At 36.0% G+C, this 22,787-nt stretch overlaps 1 protein-coding gene across 1 annotated transcript in view; it reads right to left on the bottom strand.

Moving 5' to 3' along the window:
* Positions 1–267: 267 nt before the first annotated feature.
* LOC149531422 (bifunctional nitrilase/nitrile hydratase NIT4B-like) overlaps positions 268–22,787 on the bottom strand; it is a 41,997-nt gene continuing 19,477 nt past the window's right edge. Inside the window, exons 3-5 of the mRNA XM_089811364.1 lie at positions 21,476–21,769; positions 841–1,122; positions 268–657 (exon numbers count right to left, since the gene is read on the bottom strand). Of these exons, the coding sequence (XP_089667490.1) occupies positions 491–657; positions 841–1,122; positions 21,476–21,769 (743 nt within the window). The 3' untranslated portion in view covers positions 268–490. The remainder of the gene's footprint in view (positions 658–840; positions 1,123–21,475; positions 21,770–22,787) is intronic.

Genomic DNA, 22,787 nt, shown 5'->3' with positions numbered 1-22,787 from the left:
ATCATGTCTAATATTAGAAAAAAGGGCATGGTGCGAACTGATCACACTCTAATAGTCTGAGAAACGAAAGAAAGAAGGAGTACAATCAAAGAAGGAAATTAAGAGAAGCGCGTAGAAGAAAATTTACGATATTGGATATAATCGAGACTAATATTTACTAGAGATGTGAAGTGTGGAAAGCTCTAGGAAGTAGTGTAACACAAATGGTGATTAAAGTTCATGCAGTGAAATGGTTCTTCCAAGTAATCATATCTGTTTGAAGAGCTATTGGCTGAAAACTAAAGCACATTTGCATTCCATTCAGACAGTATCTAAGTACACAGGAGCATGTTGGAGAAGTGACTCCTCTTAACATTTAAGTTGCTGTGGGCCAGCAAAGAAGTTCAACTTCCAAGTACTCTTTAAGAGATATTATTTTGTCTGAGGTATAATTATAAGACGAGTGCTATTAATAGCCGAGTTTTTTCTAGTAACATTATTTGTGGATAAATCAAAGTTGCAGACTATTGGCATCCTTTTTTTCTGGTGTTGCTGTTCCTGAAGAAAATGCAACAGGGTCAAATGGGCGGTCGTTTACTGTCAGTCTCAACACTTCTGGTCGTGCATAGTGACCAACAACATCAAAATCAAATTTTGCTCGCACTATTTCACCAAAATCTGGACCAAAGAAAACAAAGACCCAGTTATGATTTCTTTAAGAATAAGATATTTGTTTCCTTGCATTTCATAATTGAGTAGGGCATTATTATAGAAACATAGTTTAATAATTATGTACAAGAGAATTGGATCTAAAATATTCAGCAGAAGGTACCATATAGGGGTATCTTGAAAGAGTTTTACCAAGATCTGCAGAAATTAGAGCCTCCCCTTCAAAATTGGGCCCTGCCAAGACAGTACCAGATGGAGATATAATAACACTGCCACCTGCGCATACAACACTCTCTGGAATGGGTTCCTCATCTGTTCCTCCAAAAACATAATCTGGTGGAGATGGATAGTCCTTTCTTCTGCAGAATTGATTAGATGAGAGCACAAAGCACCCGCCTTCAGCAGCTATATGAGCCATCGAAGCTTGCCATAATTCCCTTGAATCTGCAGTGGGCGCACAGTAGAGCTCTATCCCTGTATAAAAAGACACCCACGTGTAGGATCGGCAATGATAAGAGGACATATTACATAACCTAAGATTGGATTTCTTCATCAATAAATTATATAAGTAGTCAGCACATTAACCTTGAAAAATAAAAGTATCTTTTATATAATTCATGATGGTTCAACTTTGAAAAGCTGTATTTAATGAAGCATGTGTGCACTCCCATGTAGGCTGGTATGAAATTGTCCACCAATGGAAAATCATGAAAGGTTAGTAAGTTGCATTTTTGGAAGTTAGTGGGCAATGTGATCTATCTGTAGCCGTTAAGGCTGATGTTTTTTTTGTCTGATAAATTATATATTGCAAGGTTCACAGTGAAGAGAATATGGATCATTGGAGAGCGCCAATTTGAATTCTGTGGTAACAAGAACGTTCGGGATTTGGTATTATCAAAGCGTTCACTATCAGATTGTTGCTAAAGCATTCTACAGATGCTGATTGGACAGGCTCAACATATAGGAAATCAACAGAGAATGCACTTTCAGCCTAGTAACAAAACTTGTTTCACAGGCTTCAAAGTAGCAGCAAACAGTGGCTATTTCCTCCACTGAAGAAACTGCACGTGTCTCCTCTACTTATTCACAAGCATCATCCCAGTGCCTCCAATTCAAAGGATTTTTTTGTTTGAAAACTATAATAAAATTAAACCTGTCACATATCTGCACAAGTCTTGTGTATTTACTATTTGCATGACTGATGGATATAAATATAAAATGATAGTCTTTTTTCTTTGCACTTTGTTCCTTTAATTTAATGAAGCATTATGGTCCTTGATGCAGTTTAGTCTCAAAGCATTTTCTCTATACAAATATATCTCAATAAGCATGGCACTTCTTTTCAGAAGACATTTTGTAGCATTAGTAAGTGAAACTCAAGGATATCGTCTAAACTGAAAATGCTGCAGTTGTGAAATTCTCAAAGATAATAAAGATATATTTTGCAGCTTTGTTCTCTCACAAGTATCTATGGAGTGAATCGAACTTGTCTTCTTTCAATGACAAGTTGCCAATGGGTTCTTCTTGATGCTCCAAGAATTCTGCAGCTATCTATTTTAAATTTTAATAAATGTTATTGACAAACTATTAAAATTTCCTATTTTTTTCTCACTTCCTGGAAGGGGAAGTTCCAATATGGCCAAAGATATCCAGATTTTGTAGGGAAGCTCAGCAAATCAAGTATATGCAATGTACATTAAAATTAAAAAGCAATTGAAATTTTATAGCTTTTCAACTGCATAAGATGAAAACAATCAAAAGAAATTTTAGTGCAATGGCATGTCAAGACCTGCAGGACCTCCAGATATAAAAGATCAGAAGACCAATATCTTGGACAACTTCTAAAGGCATACATGTATATCCTTACTGCCAGTCATGCAAGATCTCAGGAAAGGGATGATGGAGATGCAAGGTAAAACTCGACCAAGGAAGTCTTATTTATGAAATACTTGATTTTTTATGTCAAATAATATATATATATATACACACACACACTTTATTATGTTGTCTGTGCTTCTTTATGCCTAATGCAAGGGTCCTTCCAAACACTATATGTTGCAGGCATAGGAATGGAGAATAGGGATGCAATATTGGGAATAGGAATGGCTATTCCAATAACAGCTATTTTTTGGAATGGGTATAAGCTCATTTTAGAGGTAAAATGGAAATATGTATTCCTATTCCCTATTCCAGTTGACGAACCAAACGGAGAATAGAAAACGTATTCCAAAATTTCTATTCCTATTCCAGCAACCAAACTGGCCCTAAGGACTCGAACCCAAAGTACCATAGTAGCATTTTGTTTATATGGCATTCACTTAGTCTTCTAAAAGTTAAAATATAATTCAACTACACACATTTAATATGGGAAAATCTTAGGGAAAAAATGAAAAAATAACATATTAGTTGTGAAAATTAACATAATTAAAAAAACTGAATTTGTTATTTTATGTGGAATATGTTGTGTAAATGGCAGATGTTATAAACTACGAAAAATTGCATTGGACTTCAAAATAAATTTATTTTACTTTCACCTAATTGTATTTATTAAAAAAACATATAGTAGAATAACCACCCTAATATTATTTGTTTTTTAAAATTATATCAACTAAAATTGAGATTACAATGCAATATCAGTTCCACTTTCTGGTCACCTAGTTCCTGAGAAGGGCAAAGTGAGAACATAAAGCTAAAGGATCTTGATATCAAATTTAATTGCAGCAGCTAAAAGTTGTTAAGTAACATGAATCGTGTCTGCAAATGTAATAATATTGCCATTGTTATAGATATGATTCAAATGCAGATTTGAATCTCATATAAGCATGAGAGAAGGAGACATGTCTTTTGAAGAGACATGTCTCCAAGGTTTAAACATCATTAGTTAGTATAAAATAATATAACTAACCATATGTATAATATATATAAAGGAATATTTATATTATCATCAATAATGAAACTCATGATCATATCAATTTGGCTGTAACTACAAACTTAACACTCCTTCTTAGTTAGGAAGGATTGATACAAAACATATTATGTTCTTGAGTATATGAAGAGATATCATCTCAGTATGATATTCCTAGAATGGCATATTTAAGGATATCAACATAAATCCATCAACACACACATATATTATCTATGGAATTTGCTACAATTCATAATGAAACTAAATTTCTCAACACTTTACCTTTTAGCAAGGAGGGAAATTAAGCAAATACTATAACTTTAATATAACTTTGAATACCACTTTAAGTGTGGTCTATAATAGATTTAAGTTATGGTGTCCGGCAATATCCGGCTCGAAGAACCATAACAATTTTCATGGTGTCTGGCAAAATCTAGCCTAATAACCATGATACCAATAATTTTCATGATGTCTGGAAAAATACAGCCTATAATCATGATGGATATCAATGTGTCCGACTGAATCCGGCCTTTAACAATGACACCAATAACCTTCAATACTTTTGGTATTAAACGGTTGGTCATCTATTGATAAGATCTTCACCTTACAATAGTTACTTTCTGTTCGTTATCGTAACTTCTGGCACATTGGGGCAACAACTTAATGTAGTTTGTTATGATAATAGGTCCAGTTATTGATAAGATTGTCACCTTTCAATAACTCCCCTCTAAATATATACATCAATGAAAGATCGTCATCTTTCATGACATAATTACAACATCATGTAGTAACTCACATGATATCCACCATGAACCAAGGCAGAGAGTGGACCCACCATAGCTGCTACTAGGGGGTGGAATAAAGGGTTTTCACCTCATACTTCTCTCTCATAGAGAAAGAGCATATTACAAAGAATTTCTCTCAGAACTTCACCTCATGGAAAAAAATCATCTACGAGAGATTGCATCTCAAAATTTCTCCCTCTGAACATTGATCCTGGGAAATCAGGTCCTCTAGTTACTTCCTCAAAAACTTGCTTCACCCAAGGATGCCTGTCGAACTCACTCTGAATCTAATATCAATCTTTAGATTTTCTAGTGATAAGTCAATACTTCCTCATAATATACATAGGAGTAGGCCCATCAACATCGTGCAATCACCCACATGTATTTCTAGACTCCCTCTGAGTATCAATCTTCTAAGCTCCTGCATTGCCTTCGAAGAAGTGTTATACTCCATCTTAATGTAGAAAACTCTCATAATCTTAATCATCAAAGATGAGAGCCTCATTTTATCCATCTTGATCATCAGGGTCTTTGGAGCTACTATAATTAGGTTGAGTTTGCACAATATCTGGCAGCATGTTTAAAGTACCAACTTTCTTTTCCTGTAAGAACATCCTCAACCATAAAGGAAAAGTATCAAGGCAAATAAACTTTATAGTATATATAGAAATTACAAATAAGAGAGATAAATGTCATAAATAAGAATACTTATCTGCACATGAAGATTCAAAATTTTCTTCTTAGATTATTTGAGAATGGAACATCTCCCCTCTAAAAGTGGGAATGAAACATTGACTATTATTCCCCCAACAATGTAAAATTCCAACTCATTCTTATATTGTCCTTCTCATAATTGTATATGCTTTCCTTAACATATATATATCTTTCTCTTTCTTGGATTTTGTCATAATTTCTTCTTGATTGGCCTGCAAAGAATTCCATATTCACTTAAACTTATTTTCTCTTGCATGCTTATGTAGACTTCGCCACCTTAAGACTTGGAATTTTTTGCTCCAAACAAGAGTGATCTGCTTGTTTAAAATTTGCCCCAGCATCAATTTAGATAGTATATTATTTTAGTTTAGTTTTCCTTTCTTCGTCTGATGACACCACAGTCACCAATCATTCGTTGTAGATTGATCAAGGGGCTTTTAATATGTTTGATTTTTTGTATACCTCTCTCTCAATTGTTCGAATAAATTTGTGTTATGCATATGAAGCTTGGTAAAGTAACAAAAAAAACTATAATTATCTTCACAAAAGGAAACACTCACTTCTCATTTCTAACAGAAGAAGACTATATATGTGCACACACAGGTAGCTCCTGATAAAAAAATGTTGAATACCCTTATCCCACTGAGCGTTGATGACCATCCACATAAACGAGATAATAGAACTGCTTCGCCTTCATATCTGACGATGTTAAAAAAATTATGATCTGAAGTGCAGTGAAACTCATAAGGTCAATCATTTCCATAAATCAACGACAGTTATGAAAACATGATAGAAATCCTCTAGTAATGCTACAAACACATGAGATGGAAGAACAAAATGCTCGATATCTTCCACCTCAGCTAACGCAAGTACACATCATAATATTAATCATGAAAGCTGAGCGGAGCAGATAGAAGGAATTACAGAACATATCTTCAGAATATGACAAGGTCTATCGTGTTTGCTGAAGGGACACGCCGGGATAAAAATTAATTTTAAGCTTGTGAGAGTGGATAAATAACACAACAGATCATAGCGAATATAATCTGACATGTGGTATTCAATTATAACAGTTAGCAGTACAAGCCGAGCAATTTCTCCTGACCCTACCGCACACACCAAGCCGTCCGAGCACACATCTGATCGGTGACTTAACACAACTCTAGTTCTTGCTGAAGACAATAGATGCTCCGTATGACTTCGATAGTGTGAGAGCACAATTTAGTCAGGCCGCCACAATGCCAATCTAGGAACCCACATCTTCTATATACAAGATCATAGCCTTGTTTAAAGATCAGATTGCAGTTCTTAAGCGTAGACCTTGGCTGATGAAATAAGAGCGTAGTGATTCATTTGAGGAGGTGGATTAAGTCATAATACATACGGATGAATATGATCTTCAAACTATATCTGGGTATGTAGGGAAAGGTATACCCACGATATTGTCACCGAAGGCTCCAAATGCAATGGTTCAGAAGGCAATGACTTCCTTATTAAGCACCTTATATCTCCCCCAACATTTAATACTTGCTTGCATTAGTGGTGGGTTCTTTATTCCACAAGAGAGGCCTTGCATTCGATTCAGGTGCATTGATCCCTGCTAACATCAAGGGGTGTCGATTCTCTTACATATGGATTGCTCATTCTTATGTTTCAGCCGCTATTCCTTTATTTTAAGGATATTTTGGTGACAATATCAAATTGGTTTCTTGCCATAACGGTCATGTCGATGAAAAGACATCCTCATCATTATTATTTTATATTACTTTTTCTGATTTCATTCGATATTATTGAATTTAGATGGCCTGGTAATGACGGGTCTGTGTAGATTATGTTTTTGAAATGAAGGTATATATGCTTAGACCATATTCGGTATTATCCTTCTTCTTTTTCTATCATTTCCTGACATAAATCTAAGAGGTTGAAGAATATATCTTAACTCCCATAGTGCATATGAAAGCTCACAAATACTCCTCATGTGCTGGTACGATCACAAAATACAGAAAGTTTCTGCCAATTCTTATGCACAGACTCATTTTCTGCCTGTGGCTCCTCCATTTGGGTTGATTGAAAATAAGGAATCACCTTAAGTAGAGGATGCGATGGTCTTTGTCATCTTGGATAACCAGTGAAGAGATACCACTTCCAAGTGAAGAGCAAGAGGAACCCGATGTATCCAAAGTATTCAATCTCTGATTCTCCTTCGATGCATGGTTACAGTCTACACAGAGCATGTAAAGAGACACCTTTCAAACTTACTCTTCTCTCTTCATTACCATGACCATCATCCATGATCTTCCTGTTGAGAGTCCAGTCCAGTGTGAACTACTACCCAATCTTCACCTGGGTCATTGGAACCTTTTTGTATGTTGATGACTCACAATTCATGTTGCCTTTCTAATCAAATATTGTCTTCATGCTTGTTCTAACCATCCCTGATATGGCTTCCATGTCACTAATAACTCGTCATTTTCTTTTCTTACTTACATTTACAGCCTTGCTTTGATACCATGTTAAGTAGCATGGATCATATCTGCAAATGTAATAATATTGCCATTGTTATAGATATGTTTCAAATGAGGATTTGAATCTCATATAAGTATGAGAGGAGGAGACATGTCTTTTGAAGAGACATGTCTCCAAGGTTTAAACATCAGTAGTTAGTATAAAATAATATAACCAACCATATGTATAATATATACATTATTATATATATATATATATATATATATAAAGGAATATTTATATTATCATCTATAATGAAACTCATGATCATATCAATCTGACTGTAACTATAAACTTAACAAAAGTAAAGTGCTAGGAAGCAACCCAGCCACTACTACTTATTCAATGCAGTGCATATGCAATACTAAACAAAATAACATCCACTTATTCAGTGGGAAAGGTTATTACAAAATATTAAAACAAAGTTTAAACACTTAACCAGTGAGGTAAGTATATCATCAATATACAAAGTTTAAACTCACTGGAGTTACTACTATCCAGTGTTTCTAATATACAATACATAAAATTAGTAGCTTTCACTGGCATCACCACCTGAAGCAGTACAAAGGTAGTACATATGCATCCTAAACACCAGAATAAGAGGATTAGCTGCTGGTATATAAAGTGGTGGTATAAAATAACTGATGTAATACCCACAGATAATGGCAAATATTATGAAGTCATCAACCCAACTATGAAGTAACAATGAGATACCTTGTTTGAATGATAAAAAATGTTGATGCAGGTCTGATAATGCTTGTTTTCTGTTGTTCTGATTAAAAACTCAAACAAGCATAGATACCGATGTAATTCTGGAAGTGCTAGATAAAGGCACAGCATGCTCCAAGGCTAGGATTCTACTTGAAAGCATCCAATGTCACTCTAAACATAACATTGTAAAATAAAAGAGATCTCAGACAGATGATTAGCTCAGCAATACACAAGTGTGAACAAGGCATTCTTATGGCTGGTATGACTGGTGCAGCAAGCCTAAATAACAAGAAAATCTCAATATATGATTTTTCTTCACCACGATAAGTCGTAGAAACTCCTAACATGATCAAGGCAATCCCACACAAAGAGGAAAGTGGCCCAAAAACTAGACACTTTGGTAGATAATTCCAACACCTTCCTTGTGATGATCTGGCCCAGGAAGTACAAAAGTATGGCCTACTTATTTGGCAACAACTCCCCTCAGTATTGTATGGCTTGCAAATTAGAGTAAAGATGATTCCAAGAATCCAAACAGCATTAAGAAGAAAACAAACTTAGAAAGTTATACTCCAAAAGGTGGCCAATTGGAATGGTACAGCTTGTAACAAAAGGTGGTATGGCCCAATAACAAAACTTCTTCAATCACATTATTTTCACAACAAAATCGTCAATAAGAACTTTACAAATAACTTTGAAATCAACAACTTCAAAAATATCCACGACTGCAACCAAAAGTGAAGATACAACCTGTAGCTCAACGGTTATCTCTATATGAAACCACACTAACTAACTAGGAGGGTTTTCATCCTCAAGAAGCTTTAAAAGAACTCAGGTTCTCTCCAACAACACGACAAAATAACATTCACAAGTCCGACCCACAAAATAAGCCCACATCTTCCTTATATAATGTTTTTGAGGGAAAAATTCATTATTTTGAATAATAATATCTTATCATGTAAGGCCTACTCTTCCCAAGGCGTCCGACACTTTTGAAGCTCACTTTATCATCTTTTTACATAACTATTTCACTAAGCTAACACTTCAATATTTTTACTGTAGACAACTTAATTGTGTGAATCTAGCCCATCACCCACATAAAGGAACATTATCCAGAATTGATGTACATGAGGTAGGGTTCTGGGACTCACTTGGACAAACCTGGACTCACTGAGTCCCGAGACAGGTGGATTCTCCTGAGTTTGGGGAGCTTTGGACTCGGACCCGCCAAGTCTGGGCAGACTTGCCGAGTCATTCAGACTCGGCAGATTCGCAAAGTCTCAAGCCTTAAACTCTGCTGCGGCATGCTTTATCTAGTCAAAAAACCAAATTTACTACTTTTCACTTGTCCATTACTTGTTTATATTTGCCTTCTCAATTCTAAAAAGGCATTGGTATTGTTTGCAAAGACTGAAGGAAAGAAAAATAGGCATTTGAGCAGAAACACTTGGCATTGAAGAGCAGACCACAGTTGAAGAGGGATAGCGATTGCTGATCATTTGTGCAAGTTAGTAACTTGCAATCACAAATATACAGGAATTTTAAAAAGATTTGGAGGCAGTCTCTACTAATTTGAAGGCACATTTCCTCATTTTTGGAGCAAATTTGAAGAGGTAAGCTCAATTTCTTTTTTTAAAACTTTCTTTTGTTGTTTTTTTATTTTTTACTTTCACGTTTCCATTTCATTGGACATTTGATTTTGTTTTATTTCATTTTAAGTTAATGGAAAAGATGATAAACCCTAGGGCATCCAATACTCAAAGCCTAGCTATTTTTCTTTCTTAATTCTTTAGCTGCAAAACTTAACTATTCTTAGTTTTTTATTTATTTTATTTTTTAATTCAATTAGAAAGTGTAAACTGTTAATTTTTGAACCCGAATAGAAAATAACAAAAAACAGATAATCATAAAGCACAGAACACCAGAGATACCCTGTGAAAACCCTCCTACTCAAAGGGAAAACCCAGCAATGCCAAAAGATGATCCTTTATTGAGTTTTCAAACCAAATACAACAATTTCTTGCTTATGATCCAAGACACTACCAGCCAATCAATAAATCTTATTTCTCTTTCAATTTAAATCACTTCAGGATAAACAATTAAGCATGAGCATATCATAGACACTTGAGAAGCTTACAAAATCTAAGTATTGATCTCACACAGATCGAAAATACAAAACAAAATATATCTCTTATTCAGTGAAAACAGCTTGCTGAAGCTTATTACTCAAACAAATGAAAACTTCTATTAACAATGACCAGACATGCTCACAAAATCTGAAGCAGCTCCATATATACCAAAAGATGTGACACTTTTACTCTACCAAGTCCTGACGGTGAAAAATCTCTCATAGCCCAAAGGTCATGCGGCGCAAAACAAAAAGACTAGTGTTACAGTGATGATTGCAATCATTAAGATAAGAACTGCTGATCATACCATAAGTCACCTCATGATGCCCTTCATCACACACATGGTACCAAGTCATATTAACCCTGCGGAGAAGATAAAACCAGAATAACAAGTACGAAGGAGACGGATCACACAGGAAGAATAAATCAACAAGAAAAAATGAAAGACCGCATGATATCTTTGTTGGGCGGTAATAAAAACTCAAGAAAGGCATTTCACTACCGATAGAAAAGGAATACACTAATATATCTCTGTAGAAAATAAGCTGCTCCCAATAATACAAAAAAGGAAATCAAGAGGTAGAAGATCATAATAGCAAGTGCTCAAGCCAAAAGGAAGATGATCATAGTTCATCATCACATATATTTCTGAGAAACTCAAAGCAGATCTTCATAAGTCAGAATCATTTCTCTTGCAGCTACTAAAAACATTAACACTCCCTCTTAGTAAGAGAGAGATCATTCATATGTCATGGTATCTCTCAACTTGACAAGCACAATGGAGCTGCAACCAAAAAGTGTCATCTTATCACAAAATTTCTCAACATAATATTGTCATCTCAGCATGACATTAACCATGGCTACTCCCAAAGTGTGAAAGAATAGAAAACTAAGTCATGGATTCTCTCTCATTACATTCACCATGGCTATTTAAAGAAGGTGGATCCATCATAGCTACTCTCAAAGGAAGGAACAAGGGCTTTCACCTCAAACTTCTCTCGCAGAGAAGAATGCATTAACAAGGGCTTGCACCTCAAACTTCTTTTGTAACAAGGGATTGCAACTTGAACTTCTCCCTGACAAAGAAGAACTCATTAACAAGGAAGTGCACCTCAAACTTCTCCCTGACAGAGAAGAGCTCATTAACAAGGGATTGCACCTTGAACTTCTCTCTCACAAAGAAGAACTCATTAAGAAGTGATTGCACCTTGAACTTCTCCATCATAGAGAAGATTTGATTAATATGTATAAGAATCACTAAAACTGAGACTCTCTCTCAATAGTGACTTCCTCTCAACAGAGGTAGCATTCTCATTGCTTTAATTATCACAATAAAAGGGTTGATTCCAAGTTTGACCAAACAAGGAGTTTTTGCAATCACACTGGTACATGATCTTGTTGATCCTCTGCAAAGGACTGGGCACTCTCTCTCTGCCACACAAGCTCCTTTGAATCTTATTTCTTCGTCTGAATGCAAATACAATCTATATAGGTTCTCACTTTTCAATAAAGTTGTGTGCCATCAACTCAATCCCATGACTACAAACAGAGTCCTCATGTATGACCTTGTGTGTTATCTCTCAACATCTTGTTGCTTCTTGATTCGTCCTAGAAGCATTTTTGGAGAGATTAGTAATAGTTCATAGAATCAAACTGTTAAGAAGAAAGATATACAAATCGATGCTAAAAGTATACACTATTCTTAGTGTTATAACATGAACTAATATCAACCACACAAGATTCATGATCAATATTCAAAGGTGTAATCATAAAACCTTCAAGAGTCCCTATACTTTTCGCTCAAATGCGCCAATCATTCCTTTGTTAGCAGCAAAGTCAACAGATTAGAAGCAAAAATCAGTTGGGACTGCTTTGTTAGCATAGCACACATATGAAATCTGCCTCTCCAACCTCTACTGGATTTTTCTATACATGTAACTACCAAGAAATAATTGTTCCAACCACTTGAAATGCAGCAATAAGTGGTCATATCACTTCGAAATTGACTATAGGCTTGAAGATCACATACAAACCCAACCGAATGAAATACACAGTCGCCAATCAGTGAGCCCTATGCCACCAAACAAAGCCGTACCCCTCTTGAAGCCAAAGCATCAAGAATTTAGAGGTGCTAAACCTTCATTTCTTGCATCTCTTAATTCCCATTTTTCCTATTCTAATTTAAGATCCTTACTAAACCTAACTCTGATACCATGTTAAGTTTAGAACCAGAATAACAAAGAACAGATAATCATAAAACACATAATAACAAAGATAACCTGGAAAAACCCTCCTACTCGAGGGAAAAACCCAACTACACCAAAAGATGATTCTTTATTGAGTTCTCAAACCAAACACAACAATTTCTCGCCTATGATTCAAGACACTAATAGTGAATCAATAAACCTTATTTCTCTTTGAACATAAATCACTTCAGAATAAACAATTAAGCATGAGCATATCACAAACACTTCAAAATCTTACATAATGTAAGTATGAATCTCACACAAATCGAATATACAAAAAAATATCTCTTATTCAGTGAAAACACCCTACTCAAGCTTATTACTCAAACAAAATAAAACTTCTACTAACATGACTAGACATGCTCATGAAATCTGAAGCAGCTCCATATATACCAAAAGCTATGAGGCTTTTACTCCACCGAAGTTCTAACAGTGAAAAATCTCCTGAAGTCGAGAGGTCATGCAGGGCAAAACAAAGAGATTAGTATTACAATAATAACTGCAATCGTTAAGATAAGAACCATTGATCATACCAAACCCACCTCATGATGCCCGTCATCACATGCACGGTGTCAAGTTGATGTTTTATACCCACTTTAATGAGTTCCAGCCATGAGAAGGATGATTAGAGGCCTCCCTTCACTACATTTTGACACTGATTAAACATAATCAGGCATCTTACATTTGTAGAAAAGATGTTAAATCTTTCTTTGCTCCAAGTTTTCCCACAACAAATGCAATGGGCAATGATTACTAAAGATGAATCTCAAATTTTCCTGTGTGAATGCTACTATGAGCAAAAGAACCAAATTCTCATTACAAAAATTTCAATGAATAAGTTGAAACAAATCAATAAAATCTCTGATATGGTGAAGTTGGATGTCAAATTGTGATATCGGCTCTTGCTATTGGAAAATCGCTTAAGAAGAAACAAGGGTTGTTGCAGATCTAAAAAGTCAATCAGTCACAAAAGGTGAACATTTCTGCTTTTGCACAGCTGCCATGATGTCCCTGAAATTTGGAAAACAATGAGCACATAGATGGCATGGTTACATGAGGGGTTGAATCACCTTGGAGAAGACAAGAAGAGCCAAAAAAGAGAGAGCTGCTTATTACGGTATTAGATAGTTTCTAATGGTCACTTTGTTTGTAATGTTTCTATAAACTCCCGTTAGTTTTGGAAACTTTTTCTCTCTTTTCAGAATGTTTCTATTTTTCTCTCTTTGTTCATTATAGAAACATTCTTGTGTATACTTCTATATATAGATCATTTATAATCTTTGTTTAATAACACATTCATTATTTGATGTAGTGCAAGGTAGGAGAATCCCCAAAGGAGATGTCCTAGCCCCCAACAATATAACCACGCAGCGAAAACACAACAAGAAGAAGCAACAATGCAAGATCTAATACCAAATTACAATAATTTGTTCATAAAATATAACTGATTACATGCAATATGCCAAGCTGTAAGGCCTTCCGGATTAGGGCCAAATACAAACAGCAATTAGAAAATCAGTTCTGCAAGATCCAACTTATAAAACCACTCTCAGCTAGTCTAGATACACAACTGGATAAGAACACCAAGAAGAATCCACACTTGTACCCTCAGGTCCACCAAAAGATCCTCTAGTTCCTAAGCCGCAACTCTAGATCTTCAAATTCGTATCTATCCTTCATTCCATCCCCCGTTGAATGACTAAAAGACTCCACAATCCCCTACTTATACCAATCTAAGCCACAAGTCGGCCTCCAACAAAAATTAAATGTCTAAAAATCAATATCCAAGCAAAATCGCAATATCTCATAGCTTTGATTGAATTATAACTCGTGCTTCGAACTGAAGGTAGAACTTTAGGTCCTCTACAACCCCTAAAGCTTGCTAAGGCTGATTCATTAAGGATACCTTCAGATTCATCTTGGAAGTCACGCACAAAAACCTGTCGCACAAAACTGTAGAGATCGATACTCTAGGAGAATTGCCATATCTCCCAACTTATAACGAATTAGGACTAGCGACCTTAACTAGAGATAGTACTCTAGGTCCTCTTCAATCCTTGAACTTCGCATCCTCTAACTCATTTCGAAAAATTAGTTACACGGCTTGCAATAGGCACCTAGAAACCAAAAAACACAATTCCAGTAGCAAGGTAAAAAAGGCTCAAACTTCAACTCAATCCATCCAATCTCTATGCAATCATAAGGAAAGGTTCTCCAATGTGTCTCCAACACATCCCTAATCATGAAAGCATAACTCCACCAAAATCCAAGCTCGATGCTCCTCAACACTTAACCAAAATCCCTCCAAACATGCAGGATTGCAAGCAAGCCTAGGATGCTCCTACATTAGACACCCTAGGTTCGAAAAGATGTTCTAGTAACTGGAAGAACATCTTTTGGGATTCAGCACATAAATCCCAAACTAGTTCTTCATATACATGTCCTCCAAGTCTTCAACTTGCACACTTTTTCCCTTGTTTTTCTTCTTCTTCTTCACATCCACCACAGGTGTTCCATAGGTCTGCTTTCCATGCTGATCTCCAACGTTCTCAAAATCTGCCAACTCAACTCGACCACCAATACTCAGGTTCCTCCTACCAAGCTCTTCATTTTGCAAAGGAATTAGGGAAAACTTCCTACTACCTTTCTCAATAGTAAACACATTCCTAACACAATCATGCACAGCCCTGCAATCATACTGCTAAGGTCTGCCAAGTAACACATGACAACTGTTCATATCCACAATATCACACAACACCTAATCCTTATACTACCCAATCTGAAAATCAACAAGGCACTGATCCCTTACTTCCAAAGCATGTTTACCTTGCAACTAGCCAATCCGATAAGGATAAGGATGTCTCACTCTCTTCAAACCAAGTTTCTGAACCATCTCTTCAGCAACAAGGTTATCAGTACTACCACCATCCACAATCACTTTGCAGATTTTGCCACCAAACTTACAACAAGTCCTGAACAAACTAATCCTCTAACAAGAATCCAATGTCCTCTCACCAACCAGTACTCGCCGAGCCAACAAACTCTCTCCTTGCTCAAGCTGATTGTCCTAGAATGCAACCTCATTTGCCACAGCAGTTGTCCTCCCAATCGGACATTCAAAAGATCTATTCCCTTCTCAACCACACTTGAAACAATTACCTCTGAACCCACCTCCACCTGTCCTTCTGCTCAACAGGTTTTGGTTCACCTTCTGCTTTCGCTTTAGCTTGTGTCGAACTATCATGCTTCTCCTTCCCTCGGGAACTACCTTGATTCTTCCTCTTTAGCTTCTCCTCTACTCTCAAAGCATACTAATAAGCATCCTCAACTGAAAAAATATTCAGCATACCAACCTCATCCTGAATATTGAATCTCAAACCATTAATATACCGAGCTACCTTCTCTTTTGACAATTCTCTATGCCCAGACTGAATAATCAACTTGTATAACTCCTCGGTATAATCTTTCACAGTCATATCCTTCTGCTTCAGATTTTGCAACCTCTTAAACAACTCAAGTTCATAATCAGCAGGAATTAACTTAGCCTTCAACTTACTCACCATCAACCTCCATCTAGTGATCTTCATTTCACCTTCCTCTTCTCTATCTCTTTGTAGTTCTTTTCACCAAAGAGCAACATGTCCCTTCAACTTAGTTTGTGCCAACCTTACTCTGAGTGGATCCTCAATATCCTCAAGCTCAAAGTAGTCTTCCAATTCACCAATCAAATCAATCGAGTCTTCAGGATTCAAAGTACCCGAGAAATTAGAAACCTCCATCTTATGCTTCAACTTCAACTGAGATCTAGGTCTAGCAAACTGTCCAACCCTATTTCCCATAGGTCTCTCCACACGATTAGTTTTGTCCTCACCACTTGATCCAGCAAATTCAAAGTCTTCAACAACTTCCTCATAACCATCTTCAGTACCCATATGTTGAGGTACACCACCTATAGCACTTATGACCTCATCAATCATATCACTCTTCATCAATGCCATCTCAAATCTGAAACTAGCTTTAACCTCCATATAAGCTCTAAAATCTGCTTTAACCCTCTCAGAGATCCTTTCTTCCACAACATCACTAAGATCATCAATAGCCCTACGATCCAATCTTCTCGGAGGCATCTTCCAAGATTTTCGCAAACCCTAATAAATCCACTTCACAAAACCTTGTGCAAACTGCCTCATCTTCGGTGCTCAGTCTACACACTCAAGAACAACCTTCACTCTGATACCATTTGATGCAGTGCAAGGCAGGAGAATTTCCTAAGGAGATGCCCTAGCCCCCAGTAATATAACCACACAGTGGAAACACAACAAGAAGAAGCAACAATGCAAGATCTAATACCAAATTACAATAATTTGTTCATAAAATATAACTGATTACATGCAATATGCCTGGCTCTAAGGCCTTTCGGATTAGGGCCAAATACAAATAGCAATTACAAAATCGGTTCTGCAAGATCCAACAAGATCCAACTTACAAAACCAATCTCAGCTAGTCCAAATACACAATTGGATAAGAACACCAAGAAAAATCCACACTTGTACCCTCAGGTCCACCAAGAGATCCTCTAGTTCCTATGTCGCAGCTCTAGCTCTTCAAATTCGCATCTATCTTTCATTCCATCCCCCACTGAATGACTAAAAGACTCCACAAGTCCCCTACTTATAACAATCTAAGCCACAAGTTGGCCCAAAATGCTAAAAACTAAATAAACCTAACATTAAATACTTGAAGAGCCATAAGTCGGTCTCCAACAAAAATTAAGTGTCTAAAAATCGATATCCGAGCAAAATCGCGATATCTCATAAGCTCCGATTGAATTAGAACTTGTGCTTCGAACCGAAGGTAGAACTTTAGGTCCTCTACAACCCCTTAAGCTCGCTAAGGCAGATTTATTAAGGATAACTTCAGATTCATCTTGGAAGTTACGCAAAGAAACCTGTAGCGCAAAACTGTCAGAAATCGATACTCCAAGAGAATTGCTATATCTCCCAACTTATAACGAATTAGGACTAGCGACCTTAACCAGAGATAGTACTCTTGGTCCTCTTCAATCCTTGAACTTCACATCCTCTACCCCATTTTGGAAAATTAATTACACAGCTCGCAATAGGCACCTAGAAACCAAAAAACACAGTTCCAGCAACAAGGTAAAAACAACTCAAACTTCAACTCAATCCATCCAATCTCTATGCAATCATGAGGAAAGGTTCTCCAATGTGTCTCCAACACATCCCTAACCATGAAAGCATAACTCCACCATAATCCAAGCTCAATGCTCCTCAACACTTAATCAAAATCCCTCCAAACATGCAAGATTGCAAGTAGGCCTAGGATGCTCCTACATCATTATTTTACCATAATATGGTATTAGAGCAAATTATTGGCCTCTTCAAAAGAAAAAAATTTCTTTTTTTGAAATTATTAGTTCAAAAATTTTTAAATAGTTGCTTGTGTTCAAAATTTACATCCTTTTTTTTCCTCCAAACCCGACTAAGGATTCAACATTCGATTTGTTTTTACAATTTTCTTTGTGCGAAATCGCAAGTCATTAAAATCGCATTTTTTCCTCAAGATTGTGGGCATCTTCCTCTTGTGGTAGACATGTCTTTGACTATTGGTCGTGTTTTTCTTGTTTCTTATCAACAACTTAGGCAATTTTGGTCTTTTGCAGCCCTTTTTTATTCACCCTCGGTCTCTTTTTCTGCAAAATGCATGAGTTTCATCGCCATTTTTAGTGTTTTTCTGCTACATTTTTGCTCAAACACAATAGTTCTATAATCTTTCTTGCAATTTCTGCCTCCATCTTCTGCATTCTTTAGCTAGCACAACCCCCTACATGGATTAAAATCTGCCTCTTTTTCAAATCCGCCCTCTGTTCAAGAACTCTGCAAATTTGTTCAAGGTTTTTAATTTGACTAAGCTTTTTTGAAAAAAACAATGATTCCCGTGTTCGATTAACAAATTTTTTGCATATACCTAGTATATTTTTGCAGATCTCAACTGGGTTAGTCTCTTTTTTTTTGGGTGCATCATTTTTCGTGCCTCAATTTTTGAGCCAACGAAATCAAAATCTAACAACAGATTCTATCTTAGTTTTTTGAGCTCTTATCTATGTGTCTCTTCAAATTTCTAGGACTTCCGTCAATTTGCCTCGAAGTTCGTACCATTTCTGATATTCACGTTTTTTTTGCATCAAAAAATGTGTCATGGCATCTCACACCAATCTTCTCTTGGAAGACAGTCAACGATTCAACGGAAAGAACTACAACCCCTAGAAGCAGAGAAAGATGACAATATTCGAGTACTGTTGCCTTGAGGTGCTTGTTCTTGGTATTGAGACTCATCCTACCACAATCGATGTTACTCAAGAGAAGTTTGATGAGCGTAAATGTAAAGCGGTTATGCTTATTAAGCTTTTAGTTATTGATGACCAACTGCCTCAAGTGTTGTCTGGCAAGAGAGCTGCAAAGATCTGGACAACACTAAAGTATCACCACAAGACATTAGATAAGAGCAAAGCCTTCTTTTTGAAAAATCAACTATTCTCTATTATTATGGATGAGCACTTCTAAAGATTAAGGATCTCAAGGATCAGCTTGAGGCCATCGCTCATACAATGGAAGAAGAGGATATGGTGGTCATTACTCTGAAAAGTCTACCATCATGCTATAAGCGCTTTATTGAGATGCTCAACATTATTGCAACTAATGTTGACCTCAAATTTCTAGATTTGTGCACCAAACTTCAGCAGCAGGACCGTTGGAAACAACAGTTTGGCAGCAATGCTCCTTCATCATCCTTTGAACAAGCTTTTTCAGCCCAATCCTTTAATAAGGATAAAGGCCCATCTCAGTCATCTGCTCAGTCTCAGAATAGCTCCAAGAAGAAGCAAATCCAGTGCAACTATTGCCACAAATTTGGTCATGTGATCAAAGAATGCAGCACTCGCATGGCTTCTGACCAATGGAAGTAGGGAGGGTCTCAACCACAAGCCAACATTGTATAACATGTAGACCTCTGTGATCAACCCCAAGCTGCCTTTTACACTTTTTAGGAACATGCAAATTTCTGTTTTTTTGAAGATAGATTGACCATTAAGGGAGGATATTACGATATTAGATAGTTTATAGTTTCTAATGGTCACTATTTTTGTAATGTTTCCATAAACTCCTCCTGATTGTTATGGAATCTCTCTCTCTCTCTCTCTCCAAAATGTTTCTATTTCTCTCTCTTACTTCGTTATAGAAACATTCTTGTGTATACTTCTATATATAGATCATTTATAATCTTTTTTTAATAACACATTCATTAGGAACATTAAGCCTCCATAGCCACATCACCTTGCATACATGTATCATCCATGTCAAATTATAGAATCATTAAAACAAATCAAATGATGCTAAGCTTACTTCTGGCAGTACAGTCCATGGGAAACAACAATGGATACAGACTTGATAGCTCTTAAATTTCTTGGCTATATTTAATGGAACTAAGGAATAAATAAGCAGGCGATGTCAGATAGTTATTACTGTAAGGTAGATTTGGAAAAAAGATCATTGGCTGTCAGCCATAGTTACAAGAATCAATAGAAGCTAGACCTTGAGATTTTGTTTACAAGTGTAAAGCTATATATAACATTTATTATGTGACTGTGGACTGAACTTCTACCTAGATTGAAGTTTTGGAATTGAATTCCTTGAGTAACAGAATCATAATCTGAAATTTCAAATTATCAATAGTGCTTTTCTCTAAAGTTATATAGCTTCTCTTTTTCAATTCAAATCTTCGCAATTGGAACTGAAACTCGACAGTCATGAAAACTATGTACATAACATTAACATTTGGAATCAGAAGAAACAAAGATAGGTTTTTTAACTTTTTACCCTTGGCATACATAGCAGTTCTCAAAAGAGGCATTCAGTTTTCCCAGCATATGAGTGCACTCATGTGCCCTATTGTTGTATCATGGACTGTGGACTGAACTTCTAGCTAGATTGAAGTTTTTGATTTGACTTCCTTGAGTAACAGAATCATAATCTGAAATTATCAATAGTGCTTTTCTCTAATATTATATAGCTTCTCTTTTTCAATTCAAATTTTCACAATCGAAACTGAAACTTGAGTCATGAAAACTATGTAATATCATTAATATTTGGAATCACAAGAAACAAAGATAGGTTTTCTAACTTTTTACCCTTGGCATACATAGCAGTACTCAAAAGAGGCATTTGGTTTTTCCAGCGTATTAGTGCACCCATACACCCTATTGTTGTATCATGGACTGTGGACTGAACTTCTGGCTAGATTGAATTTTTTGATTTGACTTCCTCGAGTAACAGAATCATAATCTGAAATTATCAATAGCGCTTTTCTCTAATATTATATAGCTTCTCTTTTTCAATTCAAATTTTTGCAATTGAAACTGAAACTCGACAGTCATGAAAAATATGTACATAACATTAATATTTGGAATCACAAGAAACACAGATAGGTTTTTTAACTTTTTACCCTTGGCATACATAGCAGTTCTCAAACAGGCATTCGGTTTTCCCAGCATATGAGTGCAGCCATACGCCTATTGTTGTATCATGGACTGTGGACTGAACTTCTAACTAGATTGAATTTTTTGATTTGACTTCCTCAAGTAACAGAAGCATAATCTGAAATTATCAATAGTGTTTGTCTCTAATATTATATAGCTTCTCTTTTTCAATTCATATTTTTGCAATTGAAACTAAAACTCGACAGTCATGAAAACTATGTACATAACATTAACATTTGGAATCGCAAGAAACAAAGATAGGTTTTTTAACATTTTACCCTTGGCATACATAGCAGTTCTCAAGAGAGGCATTCGGTTTTCCCAGCATATGAGTGCACCCATACGCCCTATTGTTGTATCATATACAGGTAAGGTAGATCCATCACCAAATCCCCAAATAACGCGCTCCAAAGCTGTTGGCATTAATTTGCGGTGCTTGCCTAGGTATTGTCCTTGAGAATCAAAGAAAAGAACAGTGCAGTAGAGAGTGAAACCCGCTCGCTCTATAACACCCATTACTACATGAACTTTATACTTCCCAGCTGCAGCTGCTATTCTCTCTACCTCAGGTCCTGTGTATCAAAAATTCATTAGTTTAGAAAAAAGCATCAGGGTCACATAACCTTTTGAAATGTCTGTTTGCAATATCGATTTCAAAGAAGTTATAACACTGACAATTATAGGTCGACAACAAAATCATTAAACATTCCATTCTCAAAATAAACAGTACTGAAAACAAATTTTAAACATAAAGATTTTTTACAAACAAATGCCAAAGCCATAATAGGTGCAAATTAAGCTCAGTTTACCAAATCTTTTTCACCCCTTGCATGAGTGATTTCCTAAAGAATTGAATCCTCATTTCCCATGGGTCCCCCAACCTTTGGTTCCTCAAACATGTGACTAATTAATGTCTGATTCTTTACTGACTGATTCCTTGATTAGAAAGAAAGAAAGAAATTATATCAATGTCAATGTATAACAAAAAGTAGGTCAAAGGGGCTCGAGCACAACACTTGACAATAGAAAGTTCTAGGAAAAGAAACCTAGAAAGGCAAAGTGGAAGAACAAAAGTAAAAATATACAAAACAATAAGGGACAACCAACACAAGTGATTAAGAAACTAGTAGATAAATGTAATGACCCTCCTCAAATCTGCTCTCAAAAATGCTGATGAAAGCTCAAGGAATTTCATCAAACAATTCACATGCAAGGGATGTATGACTGATATAGTATTTCAGCTGGCTTTAAATGACTCTTTTTTCAATTTGCATCAATGAGAATCTTGTGCTAGAAGACTCCAAATGGACTACACAATGGCCTAACATGAGTGTGCTACTAATTTTGACAATATTCAGTGCATATATATGATCTAAGCATGAGAAATGAACACCTACAGCCAACTGGCATTTTTACAAACAGTTGGTATGCAAACTAACTAGCTGATAAATAATGATATTGAATTGCTTAAATGACACCAGCAACTATTATCTTCTTAATTTGCAATGAAATTTCTAATACAATGCTCATGAAATATGGCCAAGAATTTTGGCATTTACATGGATTACAAAATGATAATGTTGGTATAAT

Source organism: Cupressus sempervirens, chromosome 11 (assembly GCF_028749045.1).
Source record: "Cupressus sempervirens isolate cs-2001-9-10 chromosome 11, ASM2874904v1, whole genome shotgun sequence".
NCBI classification, from domain to species: Eukaryota; Viridiplantae; Streptophyta; class Pinopsida; order Cupressales; family Cupressaceae; genus Cupressus; species Cupressus sempervirens.
This window is presented reverse-complemented; position numbering and strand designations above follow the sequence as displayed.